General features: G+C 45.5%; 2 protein-coding genes across 2 annotated transcripts in view; one reads left to right on the top strand and one right to left on the bottom strand.

The window, feature by feature from the left end:
* Positions 1 to 292: 292 nt before the first annotated feature.
* Positions 293 to 10,898, bottom strand: nuak2 (NUAK family, SNF1-like kinase, 2). Its single transcript, XM_062986449.1, has 6 exons — positions 10,555 to 10,898; positions 4,619 to 4,739; positions 4,146 to 4,294; positions 2,819 to 2,884; positions 2,457 to 2,709; positions 293 to 2,348 (listed from the first exon to the last, which is right to left on the bottom strand). The coding sequence occupies exons 1-6, from the start codon at positions 10,765 to 10,767 to the stop codon at positions 1,363 to 1,365; spliced, it is 1,788 nt and encodes a 595-aa protein (XP_062842519.1). The 5' UTR covers positions 10,768 to 10,898; the 3' UTR covers positions 293 to 1,362.
* A 4,668-nt stretch (positions 10,899 to 15,566) lies between these two features.
* dstyk (dual serine/threonine and tyrosine protein kinase) overlaps positions 15,567 to 27,598 on the top strand; it is a 16,755-nt gene continuing 4,723 nt past the window's right edge. Inside the window, exons 1-7 of the mRNA XM_062986447.1 lie at positions 15,567 to 15,918; positions 21,505 to 21,911; positions 23,888 to 24,355; positions 25,472 to 25,667; positions 25,834 to 26,066; positions 27,160 to 27,243; positions 27,349 to 27,525. Of these exons, the coding sequence (XP_062842517.1) occupies positions 15,735 to 15,918; positions 21,505 to 21,911; positions 23,888 to 24,355; positions 25,472 to 25,667; positions 25,834 to 26,066; positions 27,160 to 27,243; positions 27,349 to 27,525 (1,749 nt within the window). The 5' untranslated portion in view covers positions 15,567 to 15,734. The remainder of the gene's footprint in view (positions 15,919 to 21,504; positions 21,912 to 23,887; positions 24,356 to 25,471; positions 25,668 to 25,833; positions 26,067 to 27,159; positions 27,244 to 27,348; positions 27,526 to 27,598) is intronic.

Raw genomic sequence — 27,598 nt, 5'->3', positions numbered from 1 at the left:
TTTTCTAAGTCTTGTGAGAAGCTGTGTTGTGAAACACTCTGTTTTAATACAATACAAGTTCAACAAGCTCGCAAATGATTATTGGTACATACTGATCCCCAAAAAACTAGAAACAGGTCGTGTTCTTCCCTGCTGTTTACCTTCGACTGTGTCCCCTCACCCAGCCCCAAAACACTCCCGTTCGTCCACATGTCGGTCCCGTTTGTGAGTTTTTATTGACTCAGCGTGCCGGCTAAAACAAACAAGTGGAACCGAGAGAACAGAGAACACAAAAGAGACCAGAGATCACAGATCAGAGCTGTACTGGTGTTTATTCTGCTTATAATCACAGTAAAATTAGAACCAAACGTCACAGTCAGAGTTCATTCATGTTCCAGTTTGAGCTGAAATAAACCAAACGTTGTGCAGTAAACGTTCACAGCAGAAAAGAAATAAAAGGCACGTCAGTATTTATTACCCTGTTATCCAAAACGACTTATAAATGTGACTGAATGGAGTGCAAAGGTGCCAAATTGGCAGCATCAGGGCTTGAACCAGCGACCTTCTGATCACTAGTCCTGCACCTCAACCACTGAGCCACTGCTCCTATAGAAACTGATTTATTTCGCTGGTTCTTCAGCACTAAAACAGCTGAAAGGTACGTTTGGTTTATCAGGTGAATCTGAACTGGTGCAGGTTTGATCAGCAGAAAGATTCAAACCTGCGCTTCCTTTAAACGAGGTTCAGACGTTCCTGCGGCCGCTCAGATCTCCACCGTGTTCGTCTGGAAACAGTAAATTCATACAGCAATAAATAAGTCAAACGATCACGTCTGAAGTTCCAGCGGCAGGTCAGACTGATAAGAGTCTGTTAGAGAGATGAATCATTAACCAACCAAACTCACCTCGTCTCAACCTGCTGATGCTCTCGGGTCTTTACCTGCTGCTGCTCATTGTTCCGTACACGGCTTTGGTTCCTTTTTTTAATTCTATTTATCTCACAAAATAAAGTGCAGAATATCAAAGTTTTAACCTAAAAAGTCCAGAAATGATAAAAGCCGCTCAGAGGAGAAGAACCTCTCTAAGAACGGCTGCTTGGCACGTCAGGACGTTCACTCTTCAACGTTTAGAACTATAACAATCCCTTTTCCCTCTTTCCTAAACTATTTTTGGCACCACACTAGAAAAACGCATCAATAAACAGAGTCTTTAAGTTCTTTGTTCCTCTGAACCCTGAAAGCACCACCAGACACCAGCAAGTCCTCAGTGCTCCACTAGACCTCCACTAGGTTCTCCACTAGTGCAGAACCTCAGTCTGGATCTGGATCTAGAGCGCTGAACCGGAACACGACACGACAAAAACACGTCACATCTCGACGTCACGTCAGCTTCCACATTCCGTGATGGAGAACATGCTTCCTCTCGCTGTGTCGGCGTCCCAGAGACTCTCCCTGCTCTCCATGTCCAGGAGGTTATCGGCCGAGACGCAGACGCGCATCGCCACCCCGCCCCCTGCTGGCTCCTCCACCTTTCCGGCTGGCTGGTGGCGATCAGGTAGATCCAGCCGGTCGAAGGATTCTGAGGAGAGGATGCTGTCCTCGCTGATGGCGCCGCCGGGCCGTAATCTGGTGCCGCCGGACGGTAGGGACGCCGCCAGCTGGTCCAGAGATCCGAATTCCTGCAGACCGCCGGAGGAGAACTTCCCGTTCCGCTTGAGGATTCCTTTCCGCCGGGGCGGCGTCAGGGCGCGCGGTTCAGGCTGCGGCGTCGGGGCGGAGTCGCTGCTGTCGGTGGATGATGAGTAGTAACCGGACTCCCGCTCCCTCTCCACCGGCTTCTTGAGGATTCCCTTACGTGGCGCTGGAACCGGAGGCAGGACTGCAGCTGGCGCCACCGAGGGGTTGGTGGTTTTCTCCTCCAGGGGCGGAGCCTGCGCTTCGGCGCTCAGCTTCTGCTTCAGACTCCCGCGTTTCTTCAGGATCCCTTTGAAGGGCCTGGGCGCGGTGTTCTCCTGCGTGCTCTGGCTCATGTTGTTCTCTTTGCGCGACCTGCGGATGGAGCGCTGGCGGGTGACCGTGGCGTCTCCGGCGGCGCCCCCTCCTGTACGCAGAAGGCAGCGCATTTTGGAGCCGCTGTGCAGCAGGGGGCGGGAGGTTCGTCGAAGCCAGTCTGCGATGCGTGTGGCGCCGCTCGTTTGCGTCTGCGCCGGGTGGGAGGTCGCGGGTTCCGTGGTCACCTCAGTTTTCTCATTTTCGGGCAGGAGGGGGCGCTGGTAACCCCAGTTTAGCCACCAGTGACAGGCGATTTCCTCCAGAGTGGCTCTGCGCTCGGGGTTCACCATCAGCATCCAGCGGATCAAACCGGACGCGTCTGTGAGAGAGGAAAACCATTACTGACAGGTCGATATAATATCACGTAAAGAATCAGAAGAGTGGTATAAAGCAGAGTAATAACGTAGCGGTGGTGAAGACGACTGACCCGATCCTTTGGCGGGTTTGCGGTAGTCGCCCGTGCTGATCTGCCGCACCAGGCTCTTGTAGTTGTGGCCGTCGAAGGGCATGGCGCCGTGCACCAGCGCGTACAGGAGAACCCCCAGAGACCAGCTGTCCACCTCCGGCCCTCGGTACGGCCTCCCGTTCACGATCTCCGGAGAGGCGTACAGGGGGCTCCCGCAGAACGTCCGCAGGTACTCGTCCCTCCGGTACAGGTTAGAGAGCCCGAAATCTGCGATCTGGAAACACCAGAGGAAACAAACGCTGTTAAAACGGAGCGACCTCTGTGTGACCTTATCATCTGAGAAGCGGCGCGCGTGTGGAACAGTTGGTACCGGCGCGTCTCACCTTGACGTCTCCGTTGGCATCCAGCAGGATGTTCTCCAGCTTCAGGTCTCTGTGCACGATGCCGTTCTGTAAGGGACAGAGGAAGCGTTAGCATGTAAAGACGGTGTGAATGAAACTAAGCTAGTTACTCCATCACGCTGAAGATGTTCTGATGATCTGATGTGTGTGAGGTTCTGAACCGTTCTTGTTTTTGATGAACTAGTTTAGTTTGAGTAGCTACTCCGTGTCCCATTATTTTTACTACAGTAATAACACGTTATTTGCGCGGCCACTTTGTCGCTACCTGTTTGTTTACGCGGCCGTTTTTTCTGTCGGCTCGGTGGAAACTGGACCGGTTCTCCTGCTCATCAGGTTTCACCGTTGTAAAGAAAACCACCATGCTGAGGAATGTAAACTATGCTGCTCTGCTGCGTCTCTCTGCAGGAGGGAATTCCGTCAGCTCAGTGATTCCCAGAAACCCGGAGCTCATTACAGGAAAATAAATAACTGCAGAGCAGCGAGAGAGTAAAAAAAATCCCTAACACAGTTTATCCTAAATATCACCAGTTCAGTGGAAAAATGACGTGAAGGAGCTGATGCAGAACAAACACACACACACACACACACACACACACACACACAAACACACACACACACACACACACGCACACACACACATACGCACACACACACACACAGGACAGGACAGAAAAAAATCTGGGTTTTTAAATAAATAACTGCAATTCTTTACATTTTATTATTCTAATGTCATAAATACAAATAAAATAATGTAGTAAAATAAAAAAATATTATAGTTAAATAAAAATAAAATAAGTGTAATAAAAAAAATATATAGTTAAATAAAAATAAGATAATATAGTAAAATAAAAAAATATTATAGTTAAATAAAAATCACTGACTAAATAAATAAGCTAAATTTGTTTTTATATTTAGATTTTTTCAAAACAGATTTGATGTTGATGTGACGGTGTGTTGCCATGACGGCGTGTTGCCGTGGCGAGGGTTGATGAGGTTGTGCACGTTGTATATGAGCTGATTCTTACGAAACAGCACGCAGCCCCTGGCGTCGGTTCATATTCAAATCATGGTCGCTTCATTACTCCTGTTGAGTGTGTGCAGGCGGCCGGTGTGTGTGGTGATTATGTAAGGCAGAACAGTTGGGGGTGGGTGGGGTGTGCTTTACACCGATGTACTCAGCACCCGGGGTTCTATTGTCCATCAGTGTGCATTCAACACGTGAACCATGAGGAACCTCCATCAGATCCACACGTGTGCAGATCAGTTTGGATGTTGTGTGTGTGAGCAGTACATGGACACATGACCTCACCTGATGGCAGTAGTGTACAGCAGAGACGATCTGTCTGAAGACGTGTCGCGCTTCTCTCTCGCTGATCTGTCTCTCACTGATGTAGTCAAATAAATCTCCCTTGCTGGCGTACTCCATCACGATCACGATCTTGTCCTTATTCTCGAACACTGAAACCACAGCGAGCACGTGCGTCTATATTAATAACGAGCAGCACACGCCCGTTATAACGTTCACCCTCGGTGGTGTTAATTACACCAGCGTCTGTCAATAAAACACGCTGCTGCTGTGTGATTAGGATTATATCACCACACACACACACACACGGTGAGCTGAAGTGTTTGTTGTTTGGTAAGTTTTGAGATGGAGCCACACGGAGTGAATCAGCAGTCCCTGTTTGACTCAGCCAATCGTGTCTGTGTGGGAGACCAGCTGGTCGGTAGCACAGCTGCGCCCCTCTTGGGTTAATAATTCTGCGCTTTATTAAAACTCACCTTCGTATATGGTGATGATGTAGGGGTGATTGAGGGACGACATGATCTCGATCTCTCTCCTGATGTGGATCAGGTCCTGCTCATCTTTTATATTTTCCTTCTTTATGGACTTGATGGCCACCTGCAAGAGACGAACCCTCATGATTATTACACAGTTATTATAATTATTAGAAACATTATTATTAGATCTTTTAGCAGTTGGTGGATGTTTAGGACTTTTGCAGAGGACTGTACTTATACAGTGTATCACAAAAGTGAGTACACCCCTCACATTTCTGCAGATATTTAAGTATATCTTTTCATGGGACAACACTGACAAAATTACACTTTGACACAATGAAAAGTAGTCTGTGTGCAGCTTATATAACAGTGTAAATTTATTCTTCCCTCAAAATAACTCAATATACAGCCATTAATGTCTAAACCACCGGCAACAAAAGTGAGTACACCCCTAAGAGACTACACCCCTAAATGTCCAAATTGAGCACTGCTTGCCATTTTCCCTCCAAAATGTCATGTGACTCGTTAGTGTTACTAGGTCTCAGGTGTGCATAGGGAGCAGGTGTGTTCAATTTAGTAGTACAGCTCTCACACTCTCTCATACTGGTTACTGAAAGTTCCAACATGGCACCTCATGGCAAAGAACTCTCTGAGGATCTTAAAAGACGAATTGTTGCATTACATGAAGATGGCCAAGGCTACAAGAAGATTGCCAACACCCTGAAACTGAGCTGCAGCACAGTGGCCAAGATCATCCAGCGTTTTAAAAGAGCAGGGTCCACTCAGAACAGACCTCGCGTTGGTCGTCCAAAGAAGCTGAGTGCACGTGCTCAGCGTCACATCCAACTGCTGTCTTTGAAAGATAGGCACAGGAGTGCTGTCAGCATTGCTGCAGAGATTGAAAAGGTGGGGGGTCAGCCTGTCAGTGCTCAGACCATACGCCGCACACTACATCAAATTGGTCTGCATGGCTGTCACCCCAGAAGGAAGCCTCTTCTGAAGTCTATACACAAGAAAGCCCGCAAACAGTTTGCTGAAGACATGTCAACAAAGGACATGGATTCCTGGAACCATGTCCTATGGTCTGATGAGACCAAGATTAATTTGTTTGGTTCAGATGGTCTCAAGCATGTGTGGTGGCAATCAGGTGAGGAGTACAAAGATAAGTGTGTCATGCCTACAGTCAAGCATGGTGGTGGGAATGCCATGGTCTGGGGCTGCATAAGTGCAGCAGGTGTTGGGGAGTTACATTTCATTGAGGGACACATGAACTCCAATATGTACTGTGAAATACTGAAGCAGAGCATGATCCCCTCCCTCCGGAAACTGGGTCGCAGGGCAGTGTTCCAGCATGATAATGACCCCAAACACACCTCTAAGACGACCACTGCTTTATTGAAGAGGCTGAGGGTAAAGGTGATGGACTGGCCAAGCATGTCTCCAGACCTAAACCCAATAGAACATCTTTGAGGCATCCTCAAGCGGAAGGTGGAGGAGCGCAAAGTCTCGAATATCCGCCAGCTCCGTGATGTCGTCATGGAGGAGTGGAAAAGCATTCCAGTGGCAACCTGTGAAGCTCTGGTAAACTCCATGCCCAGGAGAGTTAAGGCAGTTTTGGGAAATAGTGGTGGCCACACAAAATATTGACACTTCAGGAACTTTCACTAAGGGGTGTACTCACTTTTGTTGCCGGTGGTTTAGACATTAATGGCTGTATATTGAGTTATTTTGAAGGAAGAATAAATTTACACTGTTATATAAGCTGCCCACAGACTACTTTTCATTGTGTCAAAGTGTCATTTTGTCAGTGTTGTCCCATGAAAATATATACTTAAATATCTGCAGAAATGTGAGGGGTGTACTCACTTTTGTGATACACTGTATGACCGGCCGCTGTCGGGTGTGTTGGGTGTGTTTAGTGAAATCTGAATGTAAATCATGTGGTTTTACATCAGAGTATCAACACGGACTTTAGAGGAGAGTGTACGTGTGCTAGATCACCTCAGATCCAGTGGTTAAGGTTTAGGGTTTCAGCACGTCACTGTTGGACCCTTGAGCAAGACCTTTAACCTTTTGGTTGCCGTATAAACTTCAACCTCAACTGAGATCTGGAAGGTGTGTGTGTGTGTGTGTGTGTGTGTGTGTGTGTGTGTGTGTGTGTACAGCACATTTAATTTAATGAACCCGTCGTATGTTTTTGCTCGTCCTTTAACAACGTTCTGACGGTTTGATCGAGCTTGTCATCTGTTTGTGCCGGTCGACCCACAATGCAACAGTAATTCCTGAAAATCTGCAGGATGTGAATCAGAACGCGTCTGGCTGGACTTTATCTCTGGACACCGCGGGCTCCGGGGTCCAGCAGGAAATACCTGAGGTGAACCGGGGGGTTAAATATAGCGCCCGTCAGTGGGGCGCAGTCAGAGACACGTCTGGTATTTCCTCTGCAGGAAATGAAGCCGTGCCCGTTTTGAAAGCGCTCGCCGCCTCACCCCGGGTCCTTCGCTCTATTTTTAGGAGAAGATCAGAAGCCGGGATGAGACGAGATGAATAAATTAGACCTGAGAACTCCGGCGCTTCTGGGAAATAATTTAGCGCTGAATGAAGGAAGGAATTCGGGTCTGAACACGTCTGTGGGGGTTTAGTGCTGCACGGTTCCTCCTCCGCCTCCGTGTTTCATGTTCCTACAGGTCTGGGTTCAGCGGAATTCCACTGGAATTATCACACGCTACACTGGGTGACCTGATCCTGATCTAGTCAGAGCCGGAATACCCCCCCCCCCCCCCCCCCCCGACTCCACCAGGGAGAGAAATCAGTGATCGTGCATCACTATGGAATAAAACAATAAAATAGTTGTAGCTTAGTGGTTGAGGTGCTGGACCAGTAAGGGAAAGGTCGCTGGTTCAAACCTCACTACTGCCAGGTTGCTGCTGTTGGGCCCTTTAGCAAGGCCCTTAACCCTCAGTTGCTTAGACTGTATACTGTCACTGTACTGTATGTTACTTGGATAAAGGCGTACGCTAAATGCTGAAAATGTGAATGAAATAAAATTCCAGGAGGGAAAGTTTGTGACCCGGTGGTTTCTGTTTTCACTTTCTGTTCTTTCTTCTCTCGGCGTCTTTCTCCCGGAGTGACTCGTCTCATCGGCCGCACCGAGACGCTGATAAACATCGACACTCTCACTAGCAGGAGGAGGAAGTGCATCATGGGTAAAACCCTGATCATTTTCATATCGTTCTTCTGTCTGGACTGATTCCTCCTCAGACCTTCAGTTCAGGAGAAACACGAGCTGTGGTGGAAGGTTTCGGTTCCTCCAGACACGGAGATCACCTCCATATACTTCAAGCCCCACCACCAATGTAAACGTAAATGTTATTTACATGCTAGTCTTTAAGCACACGGTGATACAAAGCTTGCTCGACCGTGGATGGTGTCCAGCAGCTTCTTAATCAGGACAGACCGGTTTATTATAATAATAATTAATAATAATAATTAATAATGATGATGATGATGATGGTTCTGCCTCCTCTGTTGTGGCTGTGGAGGTTTTAAAGCTCTCAGATCATCACAGCAAAACCGAAACAGAGACCATTCATACACTGTATGATCAAAAGTATTGGGACGCCCCTTCTAATGTCTGAATTCATGTGTTTCAGACACAACAATCACTAACAAATCAATCATATAAAGGACATGCTATGCTTCTGACTTGGCAGCAACAGTTTAAGGAAGGACCCGACTGTTCCAGCATGAGCGAGCTCTATAAAGACATGAAGAAACTGCACAGAACCCTGACCTCAGCCCCACTCAACAGCTCTGGGATGAACCGGAACATCAACTGCAACATCAGTGCCCAGCCGTACAAACGCTGTCGTCTTCTGACTGAATAGGCACAAATTCCCACACACTGACACCATTCACAGTCTGTGGGTAAAGAACCTTGCTCAAGGGCCCCAGACAAGCAACCTGGCAGTGGTGGGACCTGAACCAGAAGTGTCATGATTACTAGTTTAGTATCTTACTTATCTAACCTAATGGCTATCCAAACCCGGGAGTCCAAGAGAGCATTGTTGTGCATTCTGGGTTTCATCTGTACTATCTCTCTCTCTCTCTCCTGTATGTCACATTAATAAGATCACACAGCATCACATCAGCGACGCCACAGATCTCTGGACTCTGAACTCTCCGTCTGGGTTTCGTCTACAGTCGCCGGTGTAACAGTTCAGTGAGACTGAAACCAAACCGCCGCTTATCTAAACGAACTTTACTCTCAAACAACACCGCCGGCATGATCAAAGAGCAGATTTCCTAAAGTACTGAGACACCTGAATCAGACGGGGTCTGGATCAAACACGCTTTCATGTCCGGGTTTCTCTCCCCCCGCAGGACCATCAGAACGTTTCTAACTGCTGGGATTCCTGTCCGATCATCAGTCCTGTCCGATCTCTACTGAGAAACCATCAGATACAGAAACACAGTGTGTGGGTGACGGTTCTGAGAGTCTGTGATTGGGGGCACTTTGTCGGGTGTACAACAGACACAACTGGGTGTCTGAGGGAGGGTCGGTTGAATGGGGTTTTACCTGGCTGAGAGGAACACAGTCATCACACACGTCCATCACACTGACTGTACCGCTAGCTATTGCGGTTGTTGACGTACATGTGGGATGTAGGAGGAATGGATGTCGTGTAGTGTGTACTAACAGAACTCATGACGCTCTGCAGCGAGCTCAGGAACGTCATCACCTTTGTTCAGTGAAGTTTGACACAACATCTGAGCATTTAAACCATTCAGGTAGTAATCACAGCTCAGCACGTTATTAATATCACATGTACTCTGATGTATGAGGCGGGTTGGTGTGTTGTGACGGCGTGTAACACGAGCTGAATCAATAGGAGGATTAGGGTTCGACCTGAGCGGGGCTTCCTCTGGTTATTTTCAGCCGCTGCTCAGTGCTGGGTGTGATGAGGACGCCGGTGAGGAACAGTCAAACCTGTTCTGGCTTTTGTTTTGAAGAGCGTCCAGCCCCAATTTCTCTCTGTTTTCTCCGGCGGGTGAATCATAAAGCTTCGGTTACCGTCACCGTACACACAAAGCACCGTGTGCACATGGACAACACAAAGAGCACCAACACCAAAACACACACGGATGAAAGAACGAGGAATAAAAGACTCACGTTCTGAGATCAAGTCTGAGAAGCATGTATAGATGTGTAGAGGGAATTATTAAACCATGCACACGTGTCACTCAAACTACCAGCGTGGTTCAACGACAAAGCCAACAACGTCATTAAAGCTTCGTTTAGAGGTTCAGTGAGGACATGAAATATAGTTCCATGGTGGTCAGCAACCTCTAAAAACCTGAAGCAAAAACTTGTGTTGTGTTATTAATGAATTTTTAAAGAACCTTCGAAGAACTTGGTTGTTTAGACCAGTTAGTTTTTAAGATCCCAAAACTATCCAGAGATGAGGTGAAGAGCCCTGCTTTCTACATTTAACCCTGGGTTCTAGTTACAAGAAAAAAATCCAGATGAATTTCATTGGCTGGTGGGGGAGTGTAGTCAAAAAGATTGTCTGTTAAGGTACAGTGAACCATTAGAACCTGCAACAACTGATGCATTTATTATCAGTCCTTAAATAGAAATGGTTCTACTTGTAAACACTGCCAGTAAACTCCATGGAATTCTATTTCACAAGCTTGCATGTTTCATCTTGAGCTTCCAGGTAGGACCTTCAGATCCTGTCCTATTAACCCAACACTGTCCAGAGGAACTTTAAAAGAACCTGTTTCACGCTGTAAAGAAATGAAGTTTCATCTAACAGACCAAACAGTTGGAGATGTTTCCTCAGGAGAACTTTAGCTTCTATAATGAGTGCTGGATCTGTTTACATGAGAAGAACATGTCAGGAACTGTAGAAGGAGAGAACTGAACCACTCACCGGTTTGCCGCTTGGATCCACCGCTTTCTTGACTTTTCCGTACGTGCCCTTACCGAGAGTCTGCAGGAAGTCGTAGCGGTGCTTCAGGTTGTGTTTGTGGAGGTGCCGCTTCACTGCGTGTCTCTTACCGGGAGAGGAGCACTTCCGCTCGGTATGATCCTCACCCAGAGCCGCCGGGACCTCCGCTCCGCTTCCCGAATCCATCGGGTCCATGTTTCAGCACCTGCTGGGATCGGATCTGATCAGAGGAGCGCAGCAGTGATCAGATCTCACCCGGGATCCTGCAGAGCAGATCAAATCCGATCAACTTAACAGATCCAGAAACTTAATCTCATTTAATAATAATAAAGCAGCGCGCGGACCTGAGACAGGTAACTCACGCGCACCGCCGCTCATATCCACTACTGGGCGGGGCTTCGACACTAAGTGTGGGTGTGGCTTCGTGTATGGGGCGGGGCTTCAGACACCTTGAGGCTCAGAAATAATTATAATAAATGATAATAACTATAATAATAATAATAATAATAATAACTATTATAATAATAATAATATATAACTATAGTAATAATAACTATAATAATAATAATAATAATAACTATTATAATAATAATAAATAATAATAACTATAATAATAATAATAATAACTATTATAATAATAATAAATAATAACAACAATGATAATAATAATAATAATAACTATAATAATAATATATATAATAACTATAGTAATAATAACTATAATAATAATAATAATAATAACTATTATAATAATAATAAATAATAACAACAATGATAATAATAATAATAACTATAATAATAATAATATATAACTATAGTAATAATAACTATAATAATAATAATAATAATAACTATTATAATAATAATAATAATAACTTATAATAATAATAAATAATAACAACAATGATAATAATAATAACTATAATAATAATAATATATAACTATAGTAATAATAACTATAATAATAATAATAATAATAACTATTATAATAATAATAAATAATAATAACTATAATAATAATAATAATAATAACTATTATAATAATAATAAATAATAACAACAATGATAATAATAATAATAATAACTATAATAATAATAATAATATATAATAACTATAGTAATAATAACTATAATAATAATAATAACTATTATAATAATAATAAATAATAACAACAATGATAATAATAATAATAATAACTATAATAATAATATATAATAACTATAGTAATAATAACTATAATAATAATAATAATAACTATTATAATAATAATAAATAATAATAACAATAATAATAATAAATGATAATAACTATAATAATAATAATATAATAACTATAGTAATAATAACTATAATAATAATAATAACTTATAATAATAATAAATAATAACAACAATGATAATAATAATAACTATAATAATAATAATAATGTTACACTCATTCATTTATTATTTTGTGTGTTAGTTTACCTGTGTGGTTGGTTTAGCATATACAATCAATGACTATGTACCAGATTGGTGTTTCTAATAAAAGTTCTCATTTACCGAAATCATTAGGCTGATTGTATGATTTGTTTTTTCAAGTAAAATTTGTTATAAATAATAATTATTTTATTCCCAGTCATTTACTATATCACTTGGGCTTTCTCACCTTTCAAAATCATGCAGAAGGTGAAGTGGTTGCTCTAAATTGTTCTATGTAACATAAGATAAGATTCCTTTATTGTTTCCCATGAGGGAAATTCGAGTGTTACAGCAGCTCCAGTACAGTGTAAGTACAGTAAGTGCATTAAATAGAGTAAATAAAATAGAGTAGAATAAAATGAAAATAATTTTTTTAAGATATAAAATATATTGACTCTGTAATGCAATTACTAATATACAGCAGTGTGACAATTCCAACTATATAAGAGAACACTATATACTACAGTATATATGAATATATACACATATGTGTGTAGTATGAAATGTAGAGTCAAGTGCAGGGAAAATGGTGCAATTTTTTCCAAATACCAAATGTGTGAAAAAGTATGAACATGTTGGCCTGTGTTTTTAGGTGGCGTCCGACCCACAACTGTTGGTAACAATGAGTAAACTGCATTCAGAACAACATTTTTATAAAGTTTATAAATCTTTATAGAGCTAAAAGTTTTGTTGTTAATGTTATGAGCTTTCTGTAAGGAATATAATACACACATCTCACACCAACCAGGACAACCAAAACATACCAGTACAGCACAGATCAGGTAAACAGGTAAAGCTAATCTAATGAAGCTCATTTATGTAACTCAGACATGTAAATAACAAAAGTTCATTTTAAAATGGAATTTTAGAGATCTTGTATTTACTTAGAGACATGATTCAACACTGTTTACAGTAATGGCCTTAAATGGTTAATGTAACTAAATGATGATCTCCTCCCTGTTCTAATTTTAATGGTTATTTCAGTAAACCACAAAACCTCCTTGTTTTTTAGAAGGAAAATTGTTAAGCTGTTAGTCATAAACACAGGAAAACACATTCCTGACTGAATGAGGGTGTGTTTACAATCTGATTGTTTTTTTTGTAAATGCCAGGAACATTAAACACCAGGTTTAGAAAAAACACCTTTAGTTTGGGTAGAAGAACATTTACATAACACAGGAGAGAAAGTATGTGCACACGTGTTGTTCTGAGAGTAAATCACTGTTGCCGGAAGTAAACATTCACTGAAGCCACTCGGCTGAAATGCACTTATTGTTTAAATGTGTTAATTTATTAGCTTAAATCATTGTAGATTTTGTATTTAATCGTTTATGGATTTATATTCTTGCTGTATGGAGGTGCTTCGCCCGTTATGTGTTTTAATACACGGTTAAATATAAAACTTTCTCTCTCGTGGTCCATTTAACCGAACTACAAATCCACTAGAGCACCGCGAATCCGTCCTGACCAATCATAGAACGCCCTCACATCCGGGTATTGTGTTTGTATTTTCGCAAACTTGTTTGTTAGTCAGACTGGGATTTTATTTTTTTATATTAATTTAGTAATCAATACGAACAAATCATCAACTTATATATATGTGTTTTATGAAAGCTTGCAAAAGCAGGAATTACTCAAACAAAGTGAAGATTATACACTTATGTTAGCGAGAGTGGATGGCGGAGGTTTATGGGAAATGTAGTTTTTTAAACCATGATGAAACTACAATCTATATTAAATGTGTTAAAACAAGACTATAATTATCCCATCTATAATAAAAAATCCATGATGTAACATTCAATGTTTCAATTAACACTTAATTATTGTTGTACTGTAACATTAAAACAAAATAAAAACAACAATATTATAAAATAATAATAACCATTATTGTGTAATAAGTGTGTATTGTACTATTTGTATATTTTTATTTATTTGCAAAGTGTTTATTTTTCTCATGTTGGAGTTAAAACCCTCTGGTGTAATTTTACATTTCAGCCACCAGATGGAGACAAAAATACACAGAACGAGTTTATAATCAGAATCGTATCAGACACTTTGGAAAGTCCCTCACAGTCAGTGCCAGACTTCATTATGTGAAGCTTAATTACAATAAATCCTAAAATAAAATGCTGTGTTACTGTGTTTATGTGTTAAATGTTAATACATGGCGGTTGAAAATTAAAAAGTGAGTTGTACAAAATGCTTATGATTAAATAAACTTGGAAAGTACAGAGGTGTCTGGTACGGAATTTCCCCAAATGTGCAACTGTTCTGTTGATTTGTTTTCATATTGAGGAATTAGGATGTTCTTAATTTTTCTAGATCGGATGCGACAAAATCCAATCAACTGAGGGTAAGGGCCTTAATCAGGGGCCCAGCAGGGGCAGCTTGGAGGTGGCAGGGCTTAAACCCTCAACCTCAACAGCTGAACCACAAACGTCCCCAGCACAGCGGTGCAGCTGCTAGTGTTTTTACCCTAAATGGACTCTTTCAGGTTCTCCATGTTCTCCCTCACCTTCCAGAAAGCATGGAGAGGTCTGAACTGACCGCTCTGGATTGTTGTAATGAGGGACTGTGTGCAGCTCTGTGTTGACCCTGATTAGAATGAAGTGCTCGGTGTAAGTAAATAAATAAATAAATAAATAAATGAACTTTAATCTTCTGTGTAAGAACAGTGGTGCAGCACCGCTCCCTGATCAGGATGAACCAGTTGCGGGGAGGTAAAACCCAGTGTACACGAACATTGGGGTGGGACCGCAGTTGTGACTACATTTCCCAGAATGCATTGGAGCAGGGCGAGCCTTCAAAAACACCCCCTGTCCAGCAGCCCGGCTCTCAGGCTGCACGGAGCCGCTTTGCTTTTAAATGTTCGTCTTGTTTTGATTCTTCAGTCCATCGAATCGGGATGAAATTTACTTTATTTTCTATTTTAAATGAATAAATCGTGTCATAATCGCGGCGGATTGGGGTTTTTCGAGCGCAGTTTGTGGAGCTCCGGTAACCGCCGCTGTTATGAGAAAATCGTGCAGCCGGTGAATCCTGCACCCCGGAAGTGTTGGGATTGTACGAAGGCGCAGTGAGACTGTGATGGCTGTTATTTAGCACAAGTGCTGGTTTTAGAGCGGGATTAATAGTTCAGGGGTTTGATTAAACAGGATATTTGCACAGTTTGAGGGATGGGTTGTTGCTGTCCGGGTTAGCTGGCTGGTTACAGTTGGTAAAGTTTAGTTAGCTAGCGGAGCTAACAGTGCAGCTCTGTGGTTAACAGGCTGATCTGATTTAGTTTCAGTTGTCGGATTCTGAGATTTAGTTTTATTTACAGTCTCTTTATTTTCTCATGTGATAATTAATCTTAATAGCCTGGTCAAGTGATCTGCTAATCCAGGAGTGAGTTCTGATCGGATCTGAGTGCTGGTATAGTTTCAGTCTGATTTCATTTGCACATTGTTGTTGTTGTTATTAATATTATTATTATTATTATCAGATTATTTTTAATGCATGTAGGATTTAGGACTCATCACATCCTGCAGATGTGTCCTGCCCTGCAGCAGTGATGATGGAATAGGAATTCTTGGTGCTGCAGATGTGTGCAGATGTGTGAGGTGAATGCACCCTGTGTGCACTAATCATCACTTGTGCACTTGAGATTTGGGACCAGGCCTCCAAGGGGACTCGGGATCAGGTTAGACAGATAGGTGCAGGATGGAGCGTGGAGGTGTGCAGAGGATGAGTGCTCTGGCCCGAGAGCTCACCCGGGTCTTCATCAGCTACAACAAAGCTTCACATCTGCTCAGGAAGAACCTGAAGGAAACCAACAACTTCTTCAGAGAGATCCGACAGAACTACAGCAACATCTGCTCCTCCGGAACGTCCGACCTGGAACCAGGTACCAGCACAAATCCCATCATCACTGATCAAAACACTCAGCTGCTGTAGAACTGCTGCAGCTCCAAAAAAGGTGTTTCAGATACAGAATAAATCATGAACCTGCTGACCGAGCGGACTGACCGTTACCCCAGAAGAGCTGGGTCATGATTTAGACATGCAGTCTGCGCAGTTGTAAGTGGTGGTAGCTCAGTTGTTGGGACACTAAACTAGCAATCAGAATGTTTCTGATCCAAGCCCCTCCACAACCAGCTTAGTTTGGTCTTTAATAAAGACCCTCCGTTACTTGTATTTGTATTCGGCTGAATTAGTCGGTTGTTTGGGATGAAAGAACTTCCTCTAAATGCCATAAATGTGAATATAGGAACAGTGAAAGCTCCAGGGTTTCAGACGTTCATTTCAGGACGCTCTCACACCAAGGAGAGAGTGTGTGTGTGTGTGTGTGTGTGTGTGTGTGTGTGTGTGTGTGTGTGTGTGTGTGTGTGTGTGTGTGTGTGTGTGTGTGTGTGTGTGTGTGTGTGTGTGTGTGTGTGTGTGTTGTCCTGCCATACATTGTCGCCCTGTTCAGGGTGTGTTCCAGCCCTGCGTCCAGTGTTTTCATACCTCAAATCAGTAATGAAAGGTTTGATTTCTCTCTGGTCGGCTCGGTGGGTAGCACTGTTGCCTCACAGCAAGAAGGTCCTGGGTTTGATTCCCAGGTGGAGCGGTCAGGGTTCTTTCTGTGTTCAGTTTGCATGTTCTCCCCCGTGTCTGTGTCCATGTGGGTTTTTCTCTTACAGAAAAAAAACCTGCAGCCAGGTTAACTGGAGATACAAATTGCTGTGTGTGTGTGTCCTGTGATAGGGTGGCGACCTGTCTGGGGTGTTTCCTGCCTTTTGCCCAGTGAATCAGACCCACTGCAGCCCTGACCAGGATGAAGCGGTGGTACAACAGACTGAATGAATGATTTCTCTCATTTTTATGTTAAGATGATGAAGCACAAACACGTTTTATCATGAGATTTTTGTTGTTTGTTTGTTTGTGTTTGCGAGTGTGTTGTTGATTCTGGACTTGTGTGTTTGTGTGTGTTTGTGTGTGTGTGTGTGACCTGACGTTTGTGCTTGTGTGTGTTTGTGTGGTTTGATGGGGGTATCAGGGAGGTGATGAATAATCTGCACTGTGTGTTCTGTAACACTGCAGCTTTTCTGTGTGTGTGTGTGTGTGTGTGAAAGTTCAGTGGATTGTGATGCTGGAATAAGAAGCTTAGTGAGCAACAACAAGCTTTTTATTGATTTGAGGACTGAAAGCGGCGCAGCTCTGCATTCACAGCCGATCAGAACTGAATCGCCGCCTGTAGGATTTACTCGAACCCTCTTAATCTCCTCACAGAAACGTTTGGGGGAGTGAAACACCCGCGGGGGGGAGGGGGTGGCTGAACATATTTTTGTGGAATTGATTACTAATTTTTACACTGAATCTTTAAATGAATGTTTATTATTTAGCAGACGTGTTTATTCAGAACCGCCTACATTTATACCAGTAACAGACCAGTAACAGACCAGTAACAGTCCAGATCACCTGTGTGTGAGCTCTGTGCTCAGTGCTCTATAGTACCGAAAGTTTGTGGACACGCCTCCTGAGTTCAGGTGTTTTAGCCACACCCACTCTAACAGGTGTATGAACTCCCTAAAATCTGATGTGCCTGTTCCAGCATGATCAGGCCCATGTGTGTGTATATGAGGTTGTGTGTGTGAGTGTGTGTGTGAGTGTGTGTGTGAGTGTGTGTGTGAGTGTGTGGGAGTGTGTGTGTGAGTGTGTGTGTGAGTGTGTGTGTGAGTGTGTGTGTGTGTGTGTGTTCTAATTTCCTTTTTATGTTTCTTTTTTTTATTATTATTAAAAATTTAATATTTCCCATAAAGTTATTTAGTTTTGTATAATTATATAAACATCTTTCCAATGCTTTAGCAATACTGTAACCTCCTCAACAGTCATGCTAATAAAGCTCTTTGAATTGAAATTGAATTGTGTGTGTAGGTGTTGCTGTGAGGGAGGGGATTCAGACGTGTATTCAGTGTTTAGGAGGAACTCGGTCCTGTCTGACTTTATTTCTGCTGCACTGGAGCTCTCAGCACCACCCTGTGTGTGTGAGTGTGTGTGTGAGTGTGAGTGTGAGTGTGTGTGTGTGAGTGTGTGTGTGTGAGTGTGTGTGTGAGTGTGTGTGTGTGTGTGTGTGTGTGTTCAGTATTGTTGTATAAGCCACAGTGACTCAGCAAAACAGATTAAAGTGATTTCCTGCTAAAAATAATTGTGTATTCACGCAGTGTGTGTGAGTGTGTCTGGGCGTGTGTGCATGTCTAGGTGTGTGTGCATGTGTCTGTGTGTTAGTGTGTTTATGAGCGAGTGTGTGTGTGTGTGTGTGGGGATCATGAGACGGGAGCCTGAGGACACAGCAGACTGAGTTTGAGTTGAATCTGTTTGTCGTCTCGTTTTTGCTGCCGTTTCTTTGGTGTCTGTAAGGTTTTGGGATTTTTGTGTTCAACACGTGATCAAAGAGGATCCACCATCATCTAATAGATCCCTCACCCTCACACGCACCATCAGATCCACATCTAATAGATCCCTCACCCTCACACGCACCATCAGATCCACATCTAATAGATCCCTCACCCTCACACGCACCATCAGAGCCACATCTACTAGATCCCTCACCCTCACACACACACCATCAGATCCACATCTAATAGATCCCTCACCCTCACACACACCATCAGATCCACATCTAATAGATCCCTCACCCTCACACACACCATCAGATCCACATCTAATAGATCCCTCACCCTCACACGCACCATCAGATCCACATCTAATAGATCCCTCACCCTCACACGCACCATCAGATCCACATCTAATAGATCCCTCACACGCACCATCAGATCCACATCTAATAGATCCCTCACCCTCACACACACCATCAGATCCACATCTAATAGATCCCTCACCCTCACACACACCATCAGATCCACATCTAATAGATCCCTCACCCTCACACGCACCATCAGATCCACATCTAATAGATCCCTCACCCTCACACGCACCATCAGATCCACATCTAATAGATCCCTCACCCTCACACGCACCATCAGATCCACATCTAATAGATCCCTCACCCTCACACGCACCATCAGATCCACATCTAATAGATCCCTCACCCTCACACGCACCATCAGATCCACATCTAATAGATCCCTCACCCTCACACGCACCATCAGATCCACATCTAATAGATCCCTCACCCTCACACGCACCATCAGATCCACATCTAATAGATCCCTCACCCTCACACGCACCATCAGATCCACATCTAATAGATCCCTCACCCTCACACACACCATCAGATCCACATCTAATAGATCCCTCACCCTCACACGCACCATCACATCCACATCTAATAGATCCCTCACCCTCACACACACCATCAGATCCACATCTAATAGATCCCTCACCCTCACACACACCATCACATCCACATCTAATAGATCCCTCACCCTCACACGCACCATCAGATCCACATCTAATAGATCCCTCACCCTCACACGCACCATCAGATCCACATCTAATAGATCCCTCACCCTCACACACACCATCAGATCCACATCTAATAGATCCCTCACCCTCACACACACCATCAGATCCACATCTAATAGATCCCTCACCCTCACACACACCATCAGATCCACATCTAATAGATCCCTCACCCTCACACGCACCATCACATCCACATCTAATAGATCCCTCACCCTCACACACACCATCACATCCACATCTAATAGATCCCTCACCCTCACACGCACCATCAGATCCACATCTAATAGATCCCTCACCCTCACACACACCATCAGATCCACATCTAATAGATCCCTCACCCTCACACACACCATCAGATCCACATCTAATAGATCCCTCACCCTCACACACACCATCAGATCCACATCTAATAGATCCCTCACCCTCACACGCACCATCACATCCACATCTAATAGATCCCTCACCCTCACACGCACCATCAGATCCACATCTAATAGATCCCTCACCCTCACACGCACCATCAGATCCACATCTAATAGATCCCTCACCCTCACACGCACCATCAGATCCACATCTAATAGATCCCTCACCCTCACACGCACCATCAGATCCACATCTAATAGATCCCTCACCCTCACACGCACCATCAGATCCACATCTAATAGATCCCTCACCCTCACACACACCATCAGATCCACATCTAATAGATCCCTCACCCTCACACGCACCATCACATCCACATCTAATAGATCCCTCACCCTCACACGCACCATCAGATCCACATCTAATAGATCCCTCACCCTCACACACACCATCACATCCACATCTAATAGATCCCTCACCCTCACACGCACCATCAGATCCACATCTAATAGATCCCTCACCCTCACACACACCATCAGATCCACATCTAATAGATCCCTCACCCTCACACACACCATCAGATCCACATCTAATAGATCCCTCACCCTCACACACACCATCACATCCACATCTAATAGATCCCTCACCCTCACACACACATCAGATCCACATCTAATAGATCCCTCACCCTCACACGCACCATCACATCCACATCTAATAGATCCCTCACCCTCACACGCACCATCAGATCCACATCTAATAGATCCCTCACCCTCACACACACCATCACATCCACATCTAATAGATCCCTCACCCTCACACGCACCATCAGATCCACATCTAATAGATCCCTCACCCTCACACACACCATCAGATCCACATCTAATAGATCCCTCACCCTCACACGCACCATCAGATCCACATCTAATAGATCCCTCACCCTCACACACACCATCACATCCACATCTAATAGATCCCTCACCCTCACACGCACCATCACATCCACATCTAATAGATCCCTCACCCTCACACGCACCATCAGATCCACATCTAATAGATCCCTCACCCTCACACACACCATCACATCCACATCTAATAGATCCCTCACCCTCACACGCACCATCAGATCCACATCTAATAGATCCCTCACCCTCACACACACCATCAGATCCACATCTAATAGATCCCTCACCCTCACACACACCATCAGATCCACATCTAATAGATCCCTCACCCTCACACACACCATCAGATCCACATCTAATAAACAGCGTATGGAGGAACACGCTACACTCCAGATGTTCCTCGGCTGCATGAACTAGCAGTTTGCCAGATCCTGCAGGGGATTGAGTATATCCAAATTAAGACGATGCAAAAGGAGGTAAAGGAGTCATGTGCTTTTGTGTATAATGTAAAAGAAACACAATAGCTGTGCTGTCGACCTGGCCGGGCGTCTAACAGACACAGTCGGCCACGCCTGAGGGAGGGAGGGAGGGAGGGAGGCGGGGCTCAGTATTGCTACCACAGTTGTGACCTCTGCTGGCTGGTGGAGGCGTCTACATGAGTGACAGCAGTGCGTGACTCTCCGTACGTGTTACGGCTCTCTGTGACGTTCTCTCTCCGTGTTCCTCTGCTGATGTCATGAACCTCTGTTCCGCAGGTCAGCTTGGATGTATCTCCTTCCCCCGTAAGGATGAGGAGTTCCTGCACGGCATCGTGGCGAGCGTTCCCTACATCCTGGTCCTGGGGCAGGACTGCGCCGCTCGCTACCAGCTCCTCAACTGCCTGCTCGGAGAGAAGCTCCTGCCCGTCGGCTCGGACCTGGGCGGGACCTGTGGGCCGGGGGGCGGGGCCTGTAAGCGGAGGAAGTTGTGTTTTAATTATGGACGGCAGACGCGGTTGAGCTTGGCTCTTCCCGGTCAGTACGAGCTGGTGCACCAGTTAGCGGCGAACTGTAGCCGCTGGGACACCGTCCCCCTGCAGGACCTGGAGATCCAGGAGGACTGTGAGGATTCAGCGCAGCGATTGGCCGAGCTGGAGATCACGCTGCAGCACCCTCTACTGCAGGTACGAGGGAATGTGTTGTCACTGTGGGTTAGAGTGGGTCAGTTTGAGTGGGTGGGTGTGGCTTGTGGTGGGTCACTGTGGGTCAGTGTTGGTCGTGTGGGTTAGTGTGGGTTAGTGTGGGTTAGTGTGGGTTAGTGTGGGGTGTGGTGTGGATTGTGGTGGGTTGATTTTGGTCGTGTGGGTTAGTGTGGGTTAGTGTGGATTGTGGTGGGTTGATTTTGGTCATGTGGGTTAGTGTGGGTTAGTGTGTGGTGTGGATTGTGGTGGGTTGATTTTGGTCATGTGGGTTGTGCTGGGTGGGTGTGGTTGGTTTGGGTCACTGTGGGTTGATGTGGCTGGGTGTTGGTGTGGGTTAGTGTGGGTTAGTGTGGGGTGTGGTGTGGATTGTGGTGGGTTGATGTTGAGGGGTCAGTGTAGGTTGTGGTGGGTGGGTGTGGTGTGGGTTGTGATGGGTTAATTTTGGTTTGTGGTGGGTTAATGTGGGTTGTCATGGGTCGGTGAGGGTTGTGATGGGCGGGTGTGGGTTGTGTGTTTTGGGTTGGTGTGGATTATTGTGGATTATTGTGGGTCGGTGTGGGTTAGTGTGGGTTGTGGTGTGGGTCGGTATGGGTGGGTGTGGGTTGGGGCGTGTATTGTTGTGGGTGGGTGTGGGTCAGTTTGGGTCTGTGTGTGTGTTAGTGTGGGTCAGTGTTGGTCGGCCTGGGTTTGTGGTGGGTCGTGTGGGTTAGTGTGGGTTAGTGTGGGTTGTTGTGGGTGGGAGTTGGTGGGTGGGAGTGGGTGGATGTGGGTTGTTGTGTGTAGGTTAGAGTGGGTTGTGGTGGCTCTGTGTGGGTTGTTGTGGGTGGATGTGGGTGGATGTGGGTTAGTGGGTGTGGGGTGTCAGACGGCTGGTTTCTCTCTGTGTGCTGGAGTGAGTGTGAGGATCCGTCACTACAGTGTTACATTCACAGCAGCTCCACAAATACATCAGCACCCACCTGTTAATGAACACACACACACACACACTCACACACACACTCTCACACACACACACACACACACTCACACACACACACACACACTCACACACACTCACACACACACACACACTCACACACACTCACACACACACTCACACTCACACTCTCACACACACACACACACACTCACACACACACACACACACACTCACACACACACACACACTCACACACACACACACACACTCACACACACACTCACACTCACACACACACACACACACACACTCACACACACACACACACTCACACACACTCACACACACACTCACACTCACACTCTCACACACACACACACACACACACTCACACTCACACACACTCACTCACACACACACACACACACACACGTGGGTGCAGGGTCAAACACAGGGCGTCAGCTGGAACCCAGATGTAATGAGAGCTGAGTTGAAGGTGAAACATCTGGACGGTGCTGGAGAAGGTTCAGATCTTCTCTCTGTTACAGCAGCGACCCCTGCTGGCTGAACCACACCCTCACCGGCGAGCACATGCTTCCTGCGTCGTCTTACGCTGTGCTCTCTGTGTTTCTCTGTCGTCTGTACCTCCGCCTGGTCAGTGCTGCGACATCGATGAGGTGAGCCTCAGTCCGACCCTCCCTCCCTCAGACACGGTCAGTTACGCCTGCTGAGCGCTGACCAGGCCGCTAGCTCCCCCACCCCGACACGGATGAATGGTGAACGAATGTTGGACCTCTCTCTGGCTTTGATCTTCTGCCCCCCGTTAACGTCACTCCTCTCTATATTAGCGGTGGGGTGAAACCTTGACCCTGCTGGACTGGATTTTTTTACTGGTTGCTCCCAGTTTCCCATGAGACCTCAGTAATGGTTTCTTAGCTGGTTTATTTCCCACGCGGTCGAACCATCACCAGTCCTTCATGCTAACATGCTAATTGATGATGCAGAGTGTTTCCTCTCTCTCTTCTTCTCTCTCTTACAGGAGTGTAAAGTGATGGTGGTGCCGTGCTCCGGGGTTCAGAGTATCGAAGACGCGCTAGGCGACTGTACGCGTAACGCCGTCCCCGTCGTCCTGTACGCCCTCAGCCGCGACCGCGTCAGCGCCGACGAGGCGGCGGCTCTCCACAAACTCCTTCACCTGCTCCCGTTCCCCGTCTGTTACGTCCGGGTCCCGGTGTCCTCCGGCCCTCCGCCCGAACCCGGCGCTCTGCAGAGGCAGCTGGTGTCGCTGGGCCTCCTCCCGGGCGGGGCGGGGAACTGTGCCTGCGGGGCGCCGTCTCAGACTCACGCCTCCTCCGGAAAACCTCCCAGCGTCCTCGGCGAGGGTCTGGACCGCCTCCATCGGCTCCTGGTTCCCTTCGCCAGGCAGGTGCTGAGCGGCCAGCAGGTGGAGGCGGCGAGTCGACTGGACGAGCTGCACTGCAAATACCTCGATCTCTTCATCAACCAGGTGAGAGACGGAACGGACCCGGGGTCGAGCCCTGAGGTACACCTAGAGCAGGAATTAACTCGAAGAGGCACCCAGTCTGATCCCCGGACAGACGCTGGTGGCTTTATATATACACACACATTTAAATATATATATTTGTGTAATAAAAATAATAATAGTAATACAAATAATAACAACAATAATAAAAAATAAATAGTAATAATAATTTAAAAAATGTAAAACAATGATAATAAAAATAATAATAACAAAAAATAATAACAATAATAATAATAACAATAAAAAACAATAATAAAAACAATAATAAAAACAATAATAATAATAGTAACAATAAAATAATAATAAAAATAACAATAAAAAAAAAAATAATAAAACATAATAATGTAAATAATAATAATAATAACTAATAAAAATAATAATAATAGTAACAATAAAAAATAATAATAAAAATAACAATAATCATAATAATAATGAAAATAATAATGAAAATAATAATAAATAATTATAATAATAATAAAATAATAATAATAATGAATTGAACCCAATAGGACAACATGTGCTTTGCTGTTACTAGGGTAACAAAACAAACATGCAGATGCTGTTGCTTCCGGCTGTTGTTTACACCTCTGTGTAAGCGCACACACACACACACACAGTGAAAGGCTGTACCCTGGTGTGTGTGTGTGTGTGTGACTGTGTTAGTTCTCTGAATGAGTGTGAGGAATTTAGATTTGGTTTTCCTCCCTCTCACACGTGTGTGTACCCAGCAGGGCGTGGCACAAGGACCCGAATTCCTCGTTTAAACCCCCTTACACATTTAAACACTCCCACCTGCGAATGCCTGCAAACCAGACGAAGGGAGTTACTCCATCACCTTCCTCCCGGCTCTGATCATTTAGAACATTGTGCTAGCTCACGACGCTGGAATCTGAGCAGGAGGGGGTCAGGGTGCAAACCACCTTGTTTCAGCTGTAACAGCGCCTCCTGCTGTCTGGTTGAGGTATACAGAGAGCGTAGTGTGTTCCTCCATACACATCAGCTCAGACTGTGAAGTGTGCGTGGGTAGCACGGTTGTTTGCTGTTGCTAAACACCCGCTGTGTTTTCCTCCTGGCGCTCAGGCGTTTGACATGCAGAGGGATCTACAGATCACCCCCCGCAGGCTGGAGTACACGCACGAGAAGGAGTGCGAGCTGTTCTCCTCCCTCATGGACATCGCCAACCGCAAACAGGAGGAGATCAAGGAGATGATCGTGGAGACGCTGAGCGCCATGAAGGAGCAGCTGCTGGAGGACGCCGCCAACCTGGAGTTCACAGGTCAGGACATAGTAGGACACTGTGTGGTCTAAAGTATGTGGACGCCCCCTTCTAATTACTGAACTCATGTGTTTGGCCAAAACAGTCAGTTACTAACAGGTGTAATAAATCAGTCATATAGAGGTAATTATACGTCATGTGGGGTTCTCTTCTCTCCGCCTCTCAGACGTCATCATGAGCTCTAGCGGTGAGACGGTGAGTACCAAGGACATCAAGTCGTGCATCCACCAGATCCAGGAGCTCATCATGGTGCGGCTCAACCAGACGGTGGCCAACAAGCTCATCAGCTCGGTGGATTATCTGCGTGAGAGCTGCGTGGGGACGCTGGAGCGCTGTCTGAGCAGCCTGGAGAAATCCAACACCGAGGCTCACAACGTCACGTCTAACCACCTCAAACAGGTACACACACACACACACACACACACACCGAGGCTCACAACGTCACGTCTAACCACCTCAAACAGGTACACACACACACACACTCACACACACACACACACACACACCGAGGCTCACAACGTCACGTCTAACCACCTCAAACAGGTACACACACACACACACACACACACACACACACACACACACACACCGAGGCTCACAACGTCACGTCTAACCACCTCAAACAGGTACACACACACACACACACACACACACACACACACCGAGGCTCACAACGTCACGTCCAACCACCTCAAACAGGTACACACACACACACACACACACACACACACCGAGGCTCACAACGTCACGTCTAACCACCTCAAACAGGTACACACACACACACACACACACACACACACCGAGGCTCACAACGTCACGTCTAACCACCTCAAACAGGTACACACACACACACACACACACACACACCGAGGCTCACAACGTCACGTCTAACCACCTCAAACAGGTACACACACACACACACACACACACACACACACCGAGGCTTACAACGTCACGTCTAACCACCTCAAACAGGTACACACACACACACACACACACACACACACACTCACACACACACACACCGAGGCTCACAACGTCACGTCCAACCACCTCAAACAGGTACACACACACACACACCGAGGCTCACAACGTCACGTCTAACCACCTTAAACAGGTACACACACACACACACACACACACACACCGAGGCTCACAACGTCACGTCTAACCACCTCAAACAGGTACACACACACACACACACACACACACACACACCGAGGCTCACAACGTCACGTCTAACCACCTCAAACAGGTACACACACACACACACACACACACACACACACCGAGGCTCACAACGTCACGTCTAACCACCTCAAACAGGTACACACACACACACACACACACACACACATAAAGGTACATACACATGTGCACACAATACACATACATACACACATATAATATGAAGCGTTTATGATGAATGAACGGATGTGGTGATGGATTGTGGTCGCTGGTGTGTGTTGTGATGTTCTGGTTTGGGCTGTAGATCCTGAACGCCGCGTATCACGTGGAGATGACGTTTCAGTCTGGATCCAACGTTTCCCGCCTCGTCTGGGAGCAGATCAAACAGGTACCATCACTGTGAGCTCAGGGTTGTCATGGTGACAGTAGTGACAGATGAACATGTTGTAACCCCCCCCCCTCCTGACCCACCCCGATATGTGTGTGTGTGCAGATTATCCAGAGGTTGTCGTGGGTGAACCCCCCCTCCATCACGGCCGAGTGGAAGAGGAAGGTGGCTCAGGACGCCATCGAGAGTCTGAGCGCCGCCAAACTGGCAAGAAGTATCTGCTCCCAGTTCCGTACCCGCCTCAACAGCTCCCATGATGCTTTTGCTGCCTCGCTGCGCCAGGTAACACACAGGAGCACACACACACACACACACACACACTCACAAACACACACACACATATATACAACTATAT

This window comes from Trichomycterus rosablanca, chromosome 24 (genome assembly GCF_030014385.1).
Source record: "Trichomycterus rosablanca isolate fTriRos1 chromosome 24, fTriRos1.hap1, whole genome shotgun sequence".
In the NCBI taxonomy this organism is placed as follows: domain Eukaryota; kingdom Metazoa; phylum Chordata; class Actinopteri; order Siluriformes; family Trichomycteridae; genus Trichomycterus; species Trichomycterus rosablanca.
The sequence above is the reverse complement of the archived record's forward strand: the minus strand, read 5'-3'. Positions and strand labels throughout refer to the sequence as shown.